The 14644-nt window shown below is 38.0% G+C and overlaps 1 protein-coding gene across 2 annotated transcripts in view; it reads left to right on the top strand.

Moving 5' to 3' along the window:
• Positions 1-13583, top strand: part of LARP4B (La ribonucleoprotein 4B) — a 55536-nt gene extending 41953 nt beyond the window's left edge. For both annotated transcript variants that reach the window (XM_033067013.1, XM_033067006.1), the window contains exons 13-17: positions 1143-1188; positions 4215-4379; positions 8323-8444; positions 9072-9183; positions 9726-13583. In XM_033067013.1, coding sequence (XP_032922904.1) covers positions 1143-1188; positions 4215-4379; positions 8323-8444; positions 9072-9183; positions 9726-10007 — 727 coding nt within the window. In that variant the 3' untranslated portion in view covers positions 10008-13583. The remainder of the gene's footprint in view (positions 1-1142; positions 1189-4214; positions 4380-8322; positions 8445-9071; positions 9184-9725) is intronic.
• The last annotated feature ends 1061 nt before the right edge of the window (positions 13584-14644 follow it).

Genomic DNA, 14644 nt, shown 5'->3' with positions numbered 1-14644 from the left:
AGTTCTGCCCAATTCCACTGTTCAGCATTGCAGATTGTATACCTTAACGTGCATTAACGGTGCTCATTCTTAACTTTTTCAGTTGAAGGATCAGAATTTTGACCAAATTGGGCATACACAACAGCAAAGATGATGGATTGGTATGGAGGGAGGAAAAACTGCTGCAGGAAACTATTATGTTGTTTTAAAAGCAACCAAACAAAAACCACAACCAATTACCTGGGGAGCTGAAAATTGGCATATTTATAAATGCAGTTCTAATAAGTGCTTCATAGAAGTATTGTGCAGCTTTGATAATGGCTGTATTTATGACTCCAAGTAAATCACATTCTGAGTGACTTACTGAATTGGAAGATAGCTCAAGTATTTTGCAGATGATCCTATTTTAGACTTGTATCATTGCGAAATTAAATGGATATTTTGTGCAAGGGTTGTAATACTTTTCTAAATCTAATTTACCAAATTGTGTTATAACTAATGGATGAAAGTATGATTGAGAACTCAGGAAACAAGATCACTCCAACTATATATAGTCTACAAAAATGTACAGGAATAGGCAGTACTTAAAATTATATTTTGATGTCTCAGCATATATAATTATATATATAATATATATATAATTATATATGTAATATATATATAATTATATATATATATATTAAAGTCAAACTTTGAAAATGTATTGAAACAGAATTAAAATGCACTGCAAACTTTACAGTGCTGCTTGGAGGGGCTTTAGCTGAAGCAGGGCTGGGGGCAAAGTGCTGAAAATGTTTTGAAGGAACCTTACCTGGATTGAAAATAGTTGGCTGTATTTGAGAAGTTACATTGGTATTCAAAAATTCCTAGCCTCCTTATTTAGATACTATAATGTTTTGTCTAATCCTTACCTGTGATCTCTACTGAGATGCTTTTAACACAAGAATTACTTGTGACCAGTGTATTCTTGCACTGACTTGCCTAAGATCTATACATTTATTTTAATGACAGCTTGCTAGGAATTTTTCCCTAAAATATTTCTTAATAACCTGTGTAGAATGAAACTGGATGAAATAGCAACTGGAATTAATTTCTCCTGTTTTCATTAACTGCTTTCCATCCATTTATAAGCAAACTTCTCATATCTGTATTCTTTCCCTTAGGAAAAACTCATATGGCTACCGAAAGAAAAGGGAGGACAAATTTACAGTGAGTGTTCATGATCTTATTTGTCTCTAATAAAAGTGGGGTAACAAGGCAGTGGTGTGGATATTACATGGAGTAGGAGGTGACCTAATTTACTGCAGAAGCAGTTGTACATCACAGTTGATTAAAGACAGCAACTCATTAGTCAGGTGAGTTTACTGCATTTGGGTATCAGAGAAGATTTTCCATTAATGCAGAAGTCAAGGAAAAGTTAAAATTTCTCTTACAGTCGCAACAAATTTCCATCTCAGTTTGTGTCAACACGCCAATGCTCACATTTAGGAATAGCTAAACAGCTGAAGTTCATAACACTTGGTACTTCATTATCAATCATGGTAACAGTGAAGAACATTTTATAGCTCCTTGTGGCATAATGTGTAGCCATATTAGTTGTAAAATGTTTGTTATTAAGTGGTCAGTCCATTTTCTCAAATGCCTCTTAAAGTGCCACTTGGTAAGGTTATGCTAACACTATTAAAATACTATGGTTTTGGGAGCTGAAATTTAAGGTAATACCAAAGTAGACTTGATGCTTGAAAAGGCTGCTCTAGGTGTAGAAGACAAAAGCCATGTTTTTGTAGGATTCAAGATTTGATGTGGTAAAACCAGTCATTTCTTTGCAATTCATTTTTACCACACATGGCATATTCATGAAGTTGAACTAGGTTATTTCCTTATGCATGTTGCAATTATAAAGTAACACTACTGCATGAACCATAACACTTTCATAAAGGTCTGGAATCACTGCATTTATGTGTTTGTGGCTCCTGCTATTGGGTGCCTGAGTGCACTTAGATAAAGGAGCAAGAAGGTGATTCCTTCCTTTTGATTACTTTTAGTTCTCATCAAACTTCCCAGAGGCAGTGAGACCAGATTGCATGTAGGATTCCCAGTACTTCTTCCTTTTGCCCTTTCAAAGCTACTTGAATTTTTAGAGAGAAGTTTTCCTATTAACTTTTTTCTGTATTTAAAAGAACACGGAAGTGGTACAGGTTAGATGTGAGTGACTGGAGTGAAAGGATTACTTTGGACACCTCCCTGAGCAGAGCAGCACTTCTGATGGAGCTGACTGCAAAGATTATTTGATCTTTGAATGTAAAAGCTGGTAGATGTGACTTCTTTGGAGACCCATGGTTCCCTTCTGTCAGCACCAGGCTGTGATTGCAGTCTGTGTAATTGCAGCCAGGTTCCTTCCAGTCTCTTCTGGGCCAAGAATCTTTAGCCTGTAGCGTCCAGTGCTGCACCTTGAGCAGAAGTGAGAGCTGCTGTACACCCAGAACTGCAAGGAAGCATACTTGGAAGCAAAAGATTAAATTTTTCCCCCTTTAAATTGTGGAAATAATTGAATCTACTATGCTATTTCTTGTGTAATGCTGTAGCAATTAGATAGTTGTACACAGGACACCACTAAAAGAGTTATATTTGAATGGAGTAATGACTTCTAAAGAAGATTTTTCTTTTTAAAGGAAAAATTGTACAGTTGTATGCACGTTGGCATGAAAAAGAACATGAAACTTTTTGATCAGTTTTTTTCTGAGGCTGTAGACATAAGCCAAGTGCTGAACCTACAAGAAGTTAAGTTGAGAAATTTTATGCAGTTAGCTTAAAATTCATTGAAGTCCTCCCTCATCCTGCCAATTTAAGATATTAATGCCGCTCAATATTTTGAGGGTTTTAGGACTCAACTGTGTAACTTAAAATGTAACATAAAAGCATTTGCTACTACAAAATTTTAGTCCCCTTTAAGAAGAGCAAGTGCTGTGATTTGAAGAATGACTTTTAAAAATTCTAGTTGTTCCTCTTGCAGTTTGAGCTGGATAAGTGTAGTCTCTCTCCCTGGCCTTTGACAGGTCCTCTGACTTCAGTTTTGGAGATTTGCAATCTCCATTGCTGTAACATTCTTCCAGGGGGTAATGCTGGGTCAGTAGCAGTGCTGGGAGTTGCAGTTGTTCTTACATCTGTATTTTTATTTCCCTACTTCCCTCTTGACACACAATTCTTTGGACATTACATGTAGTTTGTGAAAAGACCTCAAAGGTAGTCTGGCATCTGTTGTTCTTTTTGTTCAGAAGCATTGTTCTCACATTCACACAATCTTGACTATGTGCTCGTACTTTCCTTTTCAAAATAGGAACTGATTCAAAGATTGCTTTGCATTTGGTATTTTGCAGTAGAGATCATCTTAGCACAAGCCTCAGCACAGTCAAGAAACAGTTCTTTGAAGAAAAAGTTTTGTTTACATGATGTGGGTGAAGTTAATTGGTAACTTCAGTTACAGCATATTACAAAGGAGTTTTATTTTTCCTGTGTAAATAGAAGTTATAAACCCTTACCAGCAGTTCTCATCAGTGATCTTAAACCATGGTACATTTAACTCCTGAACTGCTCTCTGTAGTGCAAAATAGTTGCATTTAGCACACAGGTGTTGTTTTTTTTTTTTTGCTTGAGACATTGGTTTTCTTAGATTTAGTTAGAAAGTCTTTTTCAAAAACAGTTTTGACACTTACCTTTCTATTTTTACACAGTGACAATACAGATTAATCCTAATTAGATGTTAATTGTTATTGTCTCTGCTACATACAAGGCATGCTGTCTTGCCCTTTCTTCATATATCTGAAAAAAAGATTCTTACTGACTCCTGTCTTTTTATTTAGGTTGTTACTAACTGTACATAAATGGGCATTATATTTTCACTATATCATGATACATAAACCAGTCTGTTTTCTTTTCTGAGTCGGCGTGTCTGTCCTCAAGGAAGAGTCAGTGAGAAAACCTTCTTAATGTGCCAGTATCCCTAAAGCTGATACATATACTATGACATTCAAATAATAATTAAATATTTTAGGGGCAGCAGTAGAAAATGAAAGCATATATGTATTCCTTGGTACTGTGTGGGTTTTTTGGGAGATGAGAGGGGGGAGCCTTTTCCAGGGTTTTGTTGATACAAATCAAGTGCAAAATACAATTTAGAGTTGCGTATCTTTTCTGTCATCTAGTGCAGTAACCCCAACATACTATTTCTATTCCAGAGAGGCCAAACACAGTCTCCACCACCCCCAAAACCTCCATCTCCCAGCTTTGAATTGGGATTATCTAGCTTTCCTCCATTACCCGGGGCTGCTGGCAATTTAAAGACTGAAGACCTGTTTGAAAACAGACTGTCCAGTGTGGTAATAGGAACGTCAAAAGAAAGAGTGAGTAGTGGATGTTCATTTATGTTGGGAAAATAAAGAATTGCATACCTCTTGTTTTCTGATTTATACATGGAAAAACATGTGGGTTTGCCTTGTAAGAAGTGTTCTTAAAAAACACAAATGATGTGCCGCTGCCGTCTTCACTTATGTCTTAGAATTTGTTGGGTATTCTCTTTGAAATGGTGTGAAATATGGCCACCAGTATAATAAGTAGATGTTAATAGCAGAGATTAGAAAATATGCTCTTTGCTGTTCATAACTGCCTCAGGCTTTTTGATAGACTCAGGTGAAAAGTGTGTGATACATTTTTCCTCCTGCTTGAAAGTAAGACTTTTGAGTTGTACATAAAACACTTCAAAGTGACAGAGACCAACTTCTAAGCACCAAAATAAAGAAACTGCCTACATAATCTCAATACACTAGGCATCATAGCTGGAATAAGAACTGCTACCAAAACCAGCTGGATCCCAGTGTTGTCTTGTCATCTTGCTCAGAGAGATAAAAATACACCAGAATAACTTGGCAACCACTGCTGTATAGTTGTAGTAGAGATGCAGTTGAAAATAATGTTCGGTAGCTTTTCATAGATTTCATTCTTAGAACTGCCTATGCCATGCCATCTGTGAGTGACAGTATGTTCTTCTCCAGCAAGACTCACATAACCCTCTGCACTGTAGAATGCTCTGGACTATGAAAGTCTGTATTGGTTTTTTTTGATAGCTCGAATTTAACTTGTGTTTTTCTAGCTGTACCACAGCTGAAGAAGTTAAGCCCTGGATTAGCAGTGCAAAGCAACATGGTGAACCACCACAATCTCTCATGTCTTTTCCTGCAATAGGCTGGGTTTAGAATGTTTTCTTTGGTGCCCACGTGTCAGGGGTGGGTAGAGGGTGTTTGCTGGTAAAGAAAGGGGGAGTCAGCAGGGCAGCCTGCATCCAAGGCAGCGACTGTACAGACAAGCCATCTACTCTGTCTCCTGCAAGTGGTAGGGGGTGCAGCTATGTTCCAGGATTACATTCAGGGGGAATATGCAGTTCAGAGCTGTGGTAAGAGCCACTGCTTTTACCTTTTACCTTTTTCTTAAACGCTTTTAACTCACTGTCAGCCAGTACTACAGATTGTGGGCTGTTCTTGGCTAAGATCTATTAATTTTGAATTATTTTATCTCTGTTACTTATGAAGTGGTTTTTGACTATTGTATTTCATGTTTTAAATACAATTCCAGCACTTTGCTTTTAATGCTGCAGCTGAAAACTCTTTGTTCCCCCATTACAGATCTGATACTTGCTTTGCACTGTACTTATGGTAAAGAACTTAGTCTTCTCTCCTCTAAAGGCAGTATTCACATCAGTCGGACACTTAGGCTTTATGAACTTACAGTGCACTGTCACATTAAAAAGCATTCTTCAATTTGCCAGTTTCATTTTCCAGGGTACAGGAAGTTATTCCATACCATTGTGTGGAAGAAAGGGATTATGCTACCTTTCCTTGTTGACATTTAAATAAAGACTAAGATAACAGCAGCTGGCTCCAAAGAACGATGTGTTCTGCTACAAAGCTGTTTGAGCTAACATCAGTTTTGCCAATGTATACAGGCTGCTTTTCACCTTGATCTCAATGTTTTTTCATGTCACTTGATGTGGTATTACAAAGCACAGAAGTAGAGTTACACAGTGCTTCCCTTGTTTTATATACATGGGCAAGTCCAGTGTACAGAAGCTGAGGGGATTAAAGGTCTATAATTTCCAGCAGTTGTTATGCAAGCGTTATATCTTTATGCTCTTTGCTTAGTGATGCTCTTCTGGATGTAGCTCTGGGGAATGGCAAGTAATAATCATCCCACATTTTGTAACTAGGAAGTGCAGCACTGTCAGATCAACGGTTGGGTGTTTGGCAAGGAAAAGCTCTAGTGTGTCTGCTTGACTTGAAGTTATTCACACTTAACTGTATACCTACAAGTTCTGATGCACTTGGGCCAGAATGCTCAGCAGCTTGCAATATCAAGCCTTTTCACACACTATTACAGTGAATAAAACTATAAAAGCTGTTCTGTTATTTCTAAACATCCACCTATTCGCAGTCTTTTACTTTGAATCAAACTAGGCTTAGATCTAATGCAGTAATCTACGCTGCCTGATTTTAAAACAGTGACATCAAAGACCATTTTCCTTTACAGCAGTGACCATAAGAGTCTTAGAGTTTATGCCTTTTTGAGTGGTGGCTTGGCTGGGGGAAAAGGAGGGTCATCTTCTTCCTTCTGAGCTTGTGTTCTTGCTTCCCCTTCTGCATACCAGAGTCTCTTTGGGGTTTAGAATTTGTAGGATGAGACAGGTCAGAAGCAATACAAGTAACATAACACCCTTTAAAACAAACAAAATGGTTATAAATGTGAGAGAAATGTTTTTCAGGATACCAACTGTTTTTTCTTATTTTGTGACAATTTAAATTAATGTATGCCTCTTGAACTTATTTGGCATTTAGCTGGAAACACAGTGTCACTTGGCGATAGCGGAATCTTTTGAGGGCTGTGGAAAAAGCCTTTTGCTTGGTAGCAAATGATTGTATTGGGATGATGCAGAAGTAGAGTTTTGAAGAAGACAGTTCTTAGTGCACAGCACTAGGACACTTTTGTCCTCATAGGCTGCTTGTGATTATGTGAACAGGTCAAAGCCTGCTTTACCACTAGCAGGTGCAAAATTTCCAGGTGGAAAGATGTTCAGTCACTAATGGTATTCCTCAGGGCTTGGTGGCCAGTCTGGTTTAATAACCTCATCGGTCATGTGGATGAGGGGAGCAGGGCCACCCTCAGTAAGTTCACAGCCAGCACTGAGTTGGGCAGGAGTGTTGATGTGCTGGAGGGTGGGAAGGGAAGGGTCTGCAGAGGGGTCTCGACAGGCTGGATTGATGGGCTGAAGCCAGTTGTGTGAGGTTCAATAAGGTCAAATGCCAGGTCCTGCATTTGGGTCACAACAACCCCAGGCAGTGCTACAGGCTGGGGACAGAGTGGCTGGAAAGTGGCCCTGTGAGAAAGGACCTGGGGATGCTGGTTGACAGCAGCTGAACATGAACCAGGTGGCCAGGAAGTCCAATGACATCCTGACTTGGATCAGCAATAGTGTGGCCAGCAGGACCAGGGCAGTGATTGTCCCTCTATAATAGATACTGGTGAGGCTGTACCTGGAATCCTGTGTCCAGTTCTGGACCATTCACTACAAGAAGGACATTGAGGGGCTTTAGCGTGTCCAGAGAAGAGCAGCAGAGCTGGTGAAAGGTCTGGAGCACAAGTTGTGAGGAACAGCTGAGGGAACCGAGTTGTGTAACCTGGAGACAAGGAGGCTCAGGGGAGACTTTATCACTCCCTATAACTGCCTGCACAGAGGCTGTAGCCAGGTGGGGTTGGTATCTTTCCCCAGACAACCAGTGACAGGACAAGAGGAAATGGCCTCAAGCTGTGCCAAGGGAGGTTTAGGTTGAAAGTCAGGATTTTATTTTTTTTTTTTTTTTTTTTTTTTTTTCTGAAAGGGAAATTAAGTGTTGGAACATGCTGCCCAGAGAAGTGGAGTCACCACTCTAGGAAGTGTTCAGGAGATGACCAGATGTGGCACTTAGTGCTATGGTCTAGTTGACAGAGTGATGATTGATTAAAGGTCTTCTCTAACCTTAATGATTCAAAGTGATTTTGTCATTCAGATATGTCCCAAAGGGACCTGAAGCTTGTAACTTCTTTGGAAATAACCACAGTGTGTTTTTCGTCTGTGTTTCTAAATAAATGGAGAGGAAAATATTATATTCATTACAATATATGTATTGGGTCCTTCTGTACCTTCCTATAGTCAATTTACCAGTATAAATCAAACTGAGCTGTTTCCTGGTTGTACTAATTTTCAGGCAAACCATATTAATTGGATATTTTGATTGTCCTGTGCCTTTTTTCCTCCTTCAGAACATTAATGTGGATGCAAGTACAAACACTATTCCATCAGGAATTCCTCGAGAGCCGTTACCAGTTTCTTCTACATTGCCCAGGACCTTTGAAAGGTCTCCTTCGCCCCCCCAGCCTACTGAGTAAGCATTTAATTACATGAGTGTAATTATTCTGCTCTGAATCACATTTGCATTTTCTTTCATCAGGCAGAACAATGTAAATAGCTATTAAAATCTTAATCAATGAAAGAAGTAATATTTTGTTGTACTTGTAGTAAAGGCAATAAAGCTTAATTTCTGAACAATATCATAATAGTGATTCAATCATAATAGTCATTTAGCAGAAAAAATTTGGTGTCGTGGTTTAGTTTCTGTGAGTTAGAAGTTGTTTAATGAACACCTCACTGTTTTGTATTTAGATAGCTTTGAAACACAGACAGTAAACCCACGGCCCTGTGGGCAGTACTGATGTCCATACCGTAAAAAAGTGTTTTGGTAACACTTTATTTGGAACCTGCACATCAAATAGCTGAGTAACTAAATGCTATTAGAACATGACACAGTACAGGTAGTGTCACATTGCAAATGAGTGTATTTTTTCTGTTTTTTATAGCATTTTTGAATGCAGTGCTAGTCATCATGTGCTAGGCAAATTATAGCTGTAACTACTTGCAGTCATGCTCAAACTTTTTAGACCTATTGTTAAACCATTCATCTATCCTGAAGTTTCACTTTTCATGAGCTTTGCTTCCTGCTGGATGCTTACAGGGACTCCAAAGTTGTGGAAAAACAGCAGAGAGAGACCCAGAGTACAGAAAGACTTTCTTCTTCCACACTAAGTACTGCATGTAAATCGGTACAAGTCAATGGGGCTGCCATAGTAAGTGACCTTATTACTTCACTTTTTCTTAATGATCCAGTTTCCATTTAACAGAATAGTTATTGCTATCCAGTGTTACCTAATCATGTGAGCCCAGTCATCCTAGAATTTGTCCAGCAGCTTCAAATTTGCTTATTTGGCTTCATGATTACTTGCATGATAGAATTCTGTAATAAATAGTGCAAAAGGTATCTCCTTATCTGAATCCTTTTCTTGGTAGTATTCTTGAGACAGAAGTATTAATACATATGTTAATATTGAAACCAGAGTATTCATCTTGTTTCAGCTGGTTTAGAGTTCGAAAGGGAAATATTTTTCCCTATGCCAGTACCCCTTTTTTCTGGCATACTGTTTTACGTTTTATCGTTTTATCTTTTCTTCAGCTTTATTGTCTATACAGCTTCTGTAAACTTCATACTCAAACCCTCATCTGCACTTAAACTTTTGGGGCAAGGACCTCACCCTTTTTTGTTCATAAAAGTAATTTTTTTTTTCTGAAGATGTTTTGTTTAACTCTGTCCTGTTTGTTTGTGATTGCCCAGGAACTGCGAAAACCTAGTTATGCTGAAATTTGCCAGAGAACAACTAAGGATCCTCCTACATTGCAACCCCAGAAAGAACAGAAGCCAAACACTGTAGCATGTGGGAAAGAAGAAAGAAAGCCCACAGAAACAATAGAGAAAAACAGAGAACCTCCTCCTGCAAAGTCACATCCTGGACAACCCAAAGACCAGAGGAGACAGTCAGGACGCAGATCGTCCCCTCCAGCCGTTGGCAAACGCTTAAATAAAGAACAGAGTACCCCTCCAAAATCTCCTCAGTGAAAATAACACCTGGGAGGGATTTGAGAAGAGGTCTGTTTCCCACAAATTAAACCCATGTTCCCACTAAGATACCTGAGAATGAGTTGCTGGTTAGGAGCTTGCAGTGATACAAGGCATGTAACAATGCCTGCAAGTTATTTTTCTGTGAAATACTTTTTCCCCTATTGAACAAACATTCTATTTTTCTGGGTATTTCTGGATAGTTGTTCTAAACCTTACATTTAGATTGGTGCTTAATTGGAGGTGAAACTTAGTGTGATTTTTTTTTTTTCTTTTTCCAAGGTGTAAAATATTTGTCTTTAAAAAAATCAACTTTTTATTAAGCCTCTCTGTGGCTGTGTGAGTGCAAGCTCTGTATAGTGAGTTTTTTCTAAACTGTTAAGCAGAAACATGCTGCTGCAATATTTTTAATAAACTGGTCTGCAAGTACATATCTAAAGTGTCCAAAAGACTGATAACGGCAGCTAGTGTGTAGAGTGCAAGAAAGTAGATATATTTTACAAATTAGTATGTGACCTTGAAGATTTTTTTTTTTATTATTGGGCTACTGTACTAAGTGTCAGCAAATGAACTTGCACTTTTAGGTTAAATGAGTAGCTGTTTCTAGTATTTTTAAAAACTTAATCTTTTTTTGATGTTTTGCACACTCAAAATGAATTCTACAGGGCATCATAGCAGTCTTTCTGAAATATTTCCTTTTTTGACTTACTGCAAGCAAGTAACCATCTTCTCACTCCAGAATAAAACTGATGTTATAATTTGCAAATACAAAGCACATTGTGAATAGAAAGAATCAAGTCTGTGAGCTTCTATGGTGGTGAAGCCTGTTAGTGGATGTTATCAGGAGAAAGCAGAGTAGCCTTCTTGTGATAACCTTAGCTTCCCTGTGCTTGTAAGGGAGTTAACTGAGTCAGCGCTGTATATTCTGGTTACCCCTGTGCTCTGTGTAGACTTTTTTTTAAAACTCTGCCCCAAGTGCTCTTTGAAAGAGTTCATATCTTAGTCAGCCTTGTGTTGACATCTTCCTGTAACTACAAGCATTGGCATACGGATTTAAATTTTTCAAGACGTGAGATAATGGTGTTTGTTTTGTGTGGTGGATGAAGAGATCCCCGATATTTACCTCTGGGATGAGGTTTCTCACACTTATTTACTTTAGAAGTGATGCGCTTTCTGAAGGACAAGGATGCACTAAATTAGCAAGTTTCTAATAAAGTTGAATATAAATTATTTTTGTTTTAAAATGCCTAAAGCTTTTCTTTAAGTGTTTAAACTGCAGGAAGTTCAGACAAAACTCATTCCTGCTGACTATGACAGTACAGTTTATTCCACAAAAATGTTTATTTAAACAACTGATTTTTTTAAAGAATTATTTCCATCCAATATTTAAAGACTTGAATTTTATTTAAACTTGAAAATGACTTTGCCTTAACTTTTGTACAAGACAGTTTAGAGTTAATGAGGTCTGACCCCGTGGAGGGTTAGCATGAATGGCATACAGAATTACTCAGTTACAGTATGTATCTATTGTCACTGGTCTTACTGGGTAAACATACTGTAGTACAGGAACTAGCAGCAGTTTTTGTAATATACCTTAAAGATCTTAAACAGTTGATCTTTTTCAGATTGTTGAAAAACCTGTAAATGCAAATAGTCAATACTGTATTAAATATGTGCACTTGGAAGTGTGTGCTTTGCTTGTACAGTTGTAAATAATCAGAACATATAAAAAGGTACCCTAAAGAAAAAAATCTGATAAAAATTATTGATATTATAAATGTTGCTGTTGAGCTGGATGTAGATAAACTAAATGTTGTGGTTTGAATATTACTTTAATTTGTTGTTTTTTCTTTTTCTTATTTTATTCTGGTGTGTTGAACTGACTCTGCCTCTTCACTGCAAAAGGGAAATGGAACAAAAGTCTTATTTGAAAGCCCTCAAATGTTTTCCTAAAGTCCCTTTAAAACCAAACAATTTAACCAATTCAAAACTGTTCTGCAATGTAAATAATGAATTTCAGCAGTCAAACTGTAATTTTTAAGTAATTATTAAAAATCAAGTCTAATTGGGGAAAAACTTGACTGCTGCAAAAATATACACTGAAGCTTGTCTGCTTTCAAGAGTATCAATGCATGGTTCTTAGAACTGTAAAGTAACTGTCGAAATTGACTCCTGATAAATTTCCTATTACAAGCATCAATTGATAACTAGTTGGCATTGTAAATCCAGCCTGTTGTATGCTGCAGAATTGGTCAAAATAGGGCACGTGGAGTCTGTTGATTTTTCTTGTTTAAAAAGCGCACTTTGTGAATGCTGTGGGAGGAGATAGGACCCCGACACCATCACCAAAACTGCTCAACTACTTCTGGCATTGGATTTTTGTATCCCCTTCTCCTTTCCCCAGCAGCAGTGAAAGCGGTAGCTAGATTTGTGTATGGTTTAGGCCAGCTGTATGATTCATTTTGTTTGTCTGCTGCAAGTGAAAGGCTTTTCCAGCTGCAAACAGTGGCAAGTGGTCCCTTCCAGCGGCTGTGAGCGGCTCGTGCTGGTGCTCAGCCGGTACCCGAGGTGATCTGTTGAGACCAGTGGGATGTGTTGTGCTGTTCTAATGTATTCTGCTGCCATTTGTGATAGGTCAATACACTGTAATTACTGCTTACCCAGCAACAGTCTGTTGCATCTAAAGTTTAAACCTTCCTCTGATGTGGTTTTATACCTTTTTTTTTTTAAAAAAAAAAAAGTGACACGCCAAATCGCTGTGTAATATACAATACAACTTCTCCTTACTGTATTTTGCTTTGAAATTTATTTCCTCCCCCCCCACTCAGTGACAAAATGGAGTTTTCAGAGTAGAGTTGTGAAGTTGCATGCAGACTGTTGCTACGATACAGAGAGGAATTAAAACATGGCTTTTAAAATGAAAAACCTCCCAAAAGCAGTAGCTGAGCTCAAGGTTCAGGGATACAGTAATTAAAATTGGAATTTTACCCTGTTAGAACTGTGTGGTGATGCTTTTCATTTTGAAAACAAGTCAAAATGGGGTCTGAGATCTTCCAGAAATTTATTTAAAAAAAAAAGGTTACTTTCAAAACTGAATGTAATTTCAGATCAGTCCCCCCCCTTGACACTGTCACTTAGAAACGTGTGAGCGGTGGCAAATTTTTGATGTTGCTGCGTTATCCTTCAAAGCCTTGAGCCATTGGCATGGAAAGGCCCTTGTTGGAGCGTGGTGCAGTGTATCAGGAGCAACAGCTGACTGTAATGGTGCACACCTATCTCTGTATCTCCTTCAGCTACAGGTAGGGGTTTTGTGCTTCGTAACCTATTACACTAATAGCAGCAGACAATCCAAGATTTCTAAGGAGACCTAACAGCTGCCAATTCATGAAATAGAAGTGTAATATGGGAGCCTTTTTGAGGGTTTTTGTTTTTGTTCTTCTTCCATTAAGACTGGAATCAAGCTTACATGTAAACTATCAGTAATTTAAGTTTCCTTTTGTGTCATAAAATGTAAAACTGTCTAATTTGAAAAAAAATATGTAGGTTATGAAAAATAAAGATTTAGGCACTGTTGAATTCCTGATTTTTTTAATTAAACATTTATTCAGCAGTATTTTTCATTACCTTTTGTCTTTTGATCCCATTTTTGGAAATTGTATATTTCTAATTTTGGGAAAAAAAACACCTTTTGCTTCAACACAGCTCTTGTAACTGTCACCTAAGGCTCTGTATCAGCAGCAAGAACCCCTGTGATGTATCTCTGAAGGCTGCAGTGTCTTCCTCTATTAGGTAACTATGACTGGTTAACATTTTTAAAACTATGGCTGGTTAACATTTTTAAAGCAAACACAAAAACTGATGTGTTGTTTACCAAAGGTTCTATTCATTACTGGTTTGATCAATTTATTAGATAAGGTATTGGCTTTGTCCTAAATATGGATTTTAGTGTTTGGGTTGGTGTTTTGGTTATGTGGAGAATATGGAGATGTCCTGGGATATTTTCTTGGCTTTTGCTGGTTTTAGAAGTTCTTGGAGAAGGTCTTGCATCTAGGAAAGAAGAGCTTCTGGGATATCCTCTGTCTACATAAAAGAATAATTTGGAAATAATTCAAACACCACCCCCTTTTTTTGTTTTGTTGAGGTTTTTCTCTAATGCAGTCTCTGACCTATTATAACGATGGATGTATGGAAATGTTAACAATTGCTGTGTTTACTTCATCTTGGGAAGTATTGCAGTATTATTCCTCAGGCTGATGGCTCTGAAAGCTCCTGGACAGGTTAGACTGTTAACTGCTCCTATTTCCTCACTACTGTCAGCTCAGCAAAGTAAGTCAACACAGGAATACCAGCCTACACTGGGCACTGTGAGCATCTCCAACCTGGAAAATTCACTTAACCACTGGGCTTTGGCTATGACCTGGGCTACCAGTAGTTGAAGGCAAACAGTTTTCACTTAAGCATGGAGTGTCCTGTTCTGCCCTTGGGACAAAGTTTTCTACCACTTAATGTATATAAATGCATGGAAATTTGTTAGCAATGTTGCCATAATTCTAATGTGGCCACAGAGGACCACCCCAGCTCTGACAGAAATTGGGGATCTATCTGTTTGTCCAACAAAACTGGGCAGCGTCCCCTTT

This window comes from Catharus ustulatus, chromosome 1, assembly GCF_009819885.2.
Source record: "Catharus ustulatus isolate bCatUst1 chromosome 1, bCatUst1.pri.v2, whole genome shotgun sequence".
In the NCBI taxonomy this organism is placed as follows: domain Eukaryota; kingdom Metazoa; phylum Chordata; class Aves; order Passeriformes; family Turdidae; genus Catharus; species Catharus ustulatus.
Note: the sequence above shows the minus strand (reverse complement) of the source record. Positions and strands in the feature narration are given on the sequence as shown.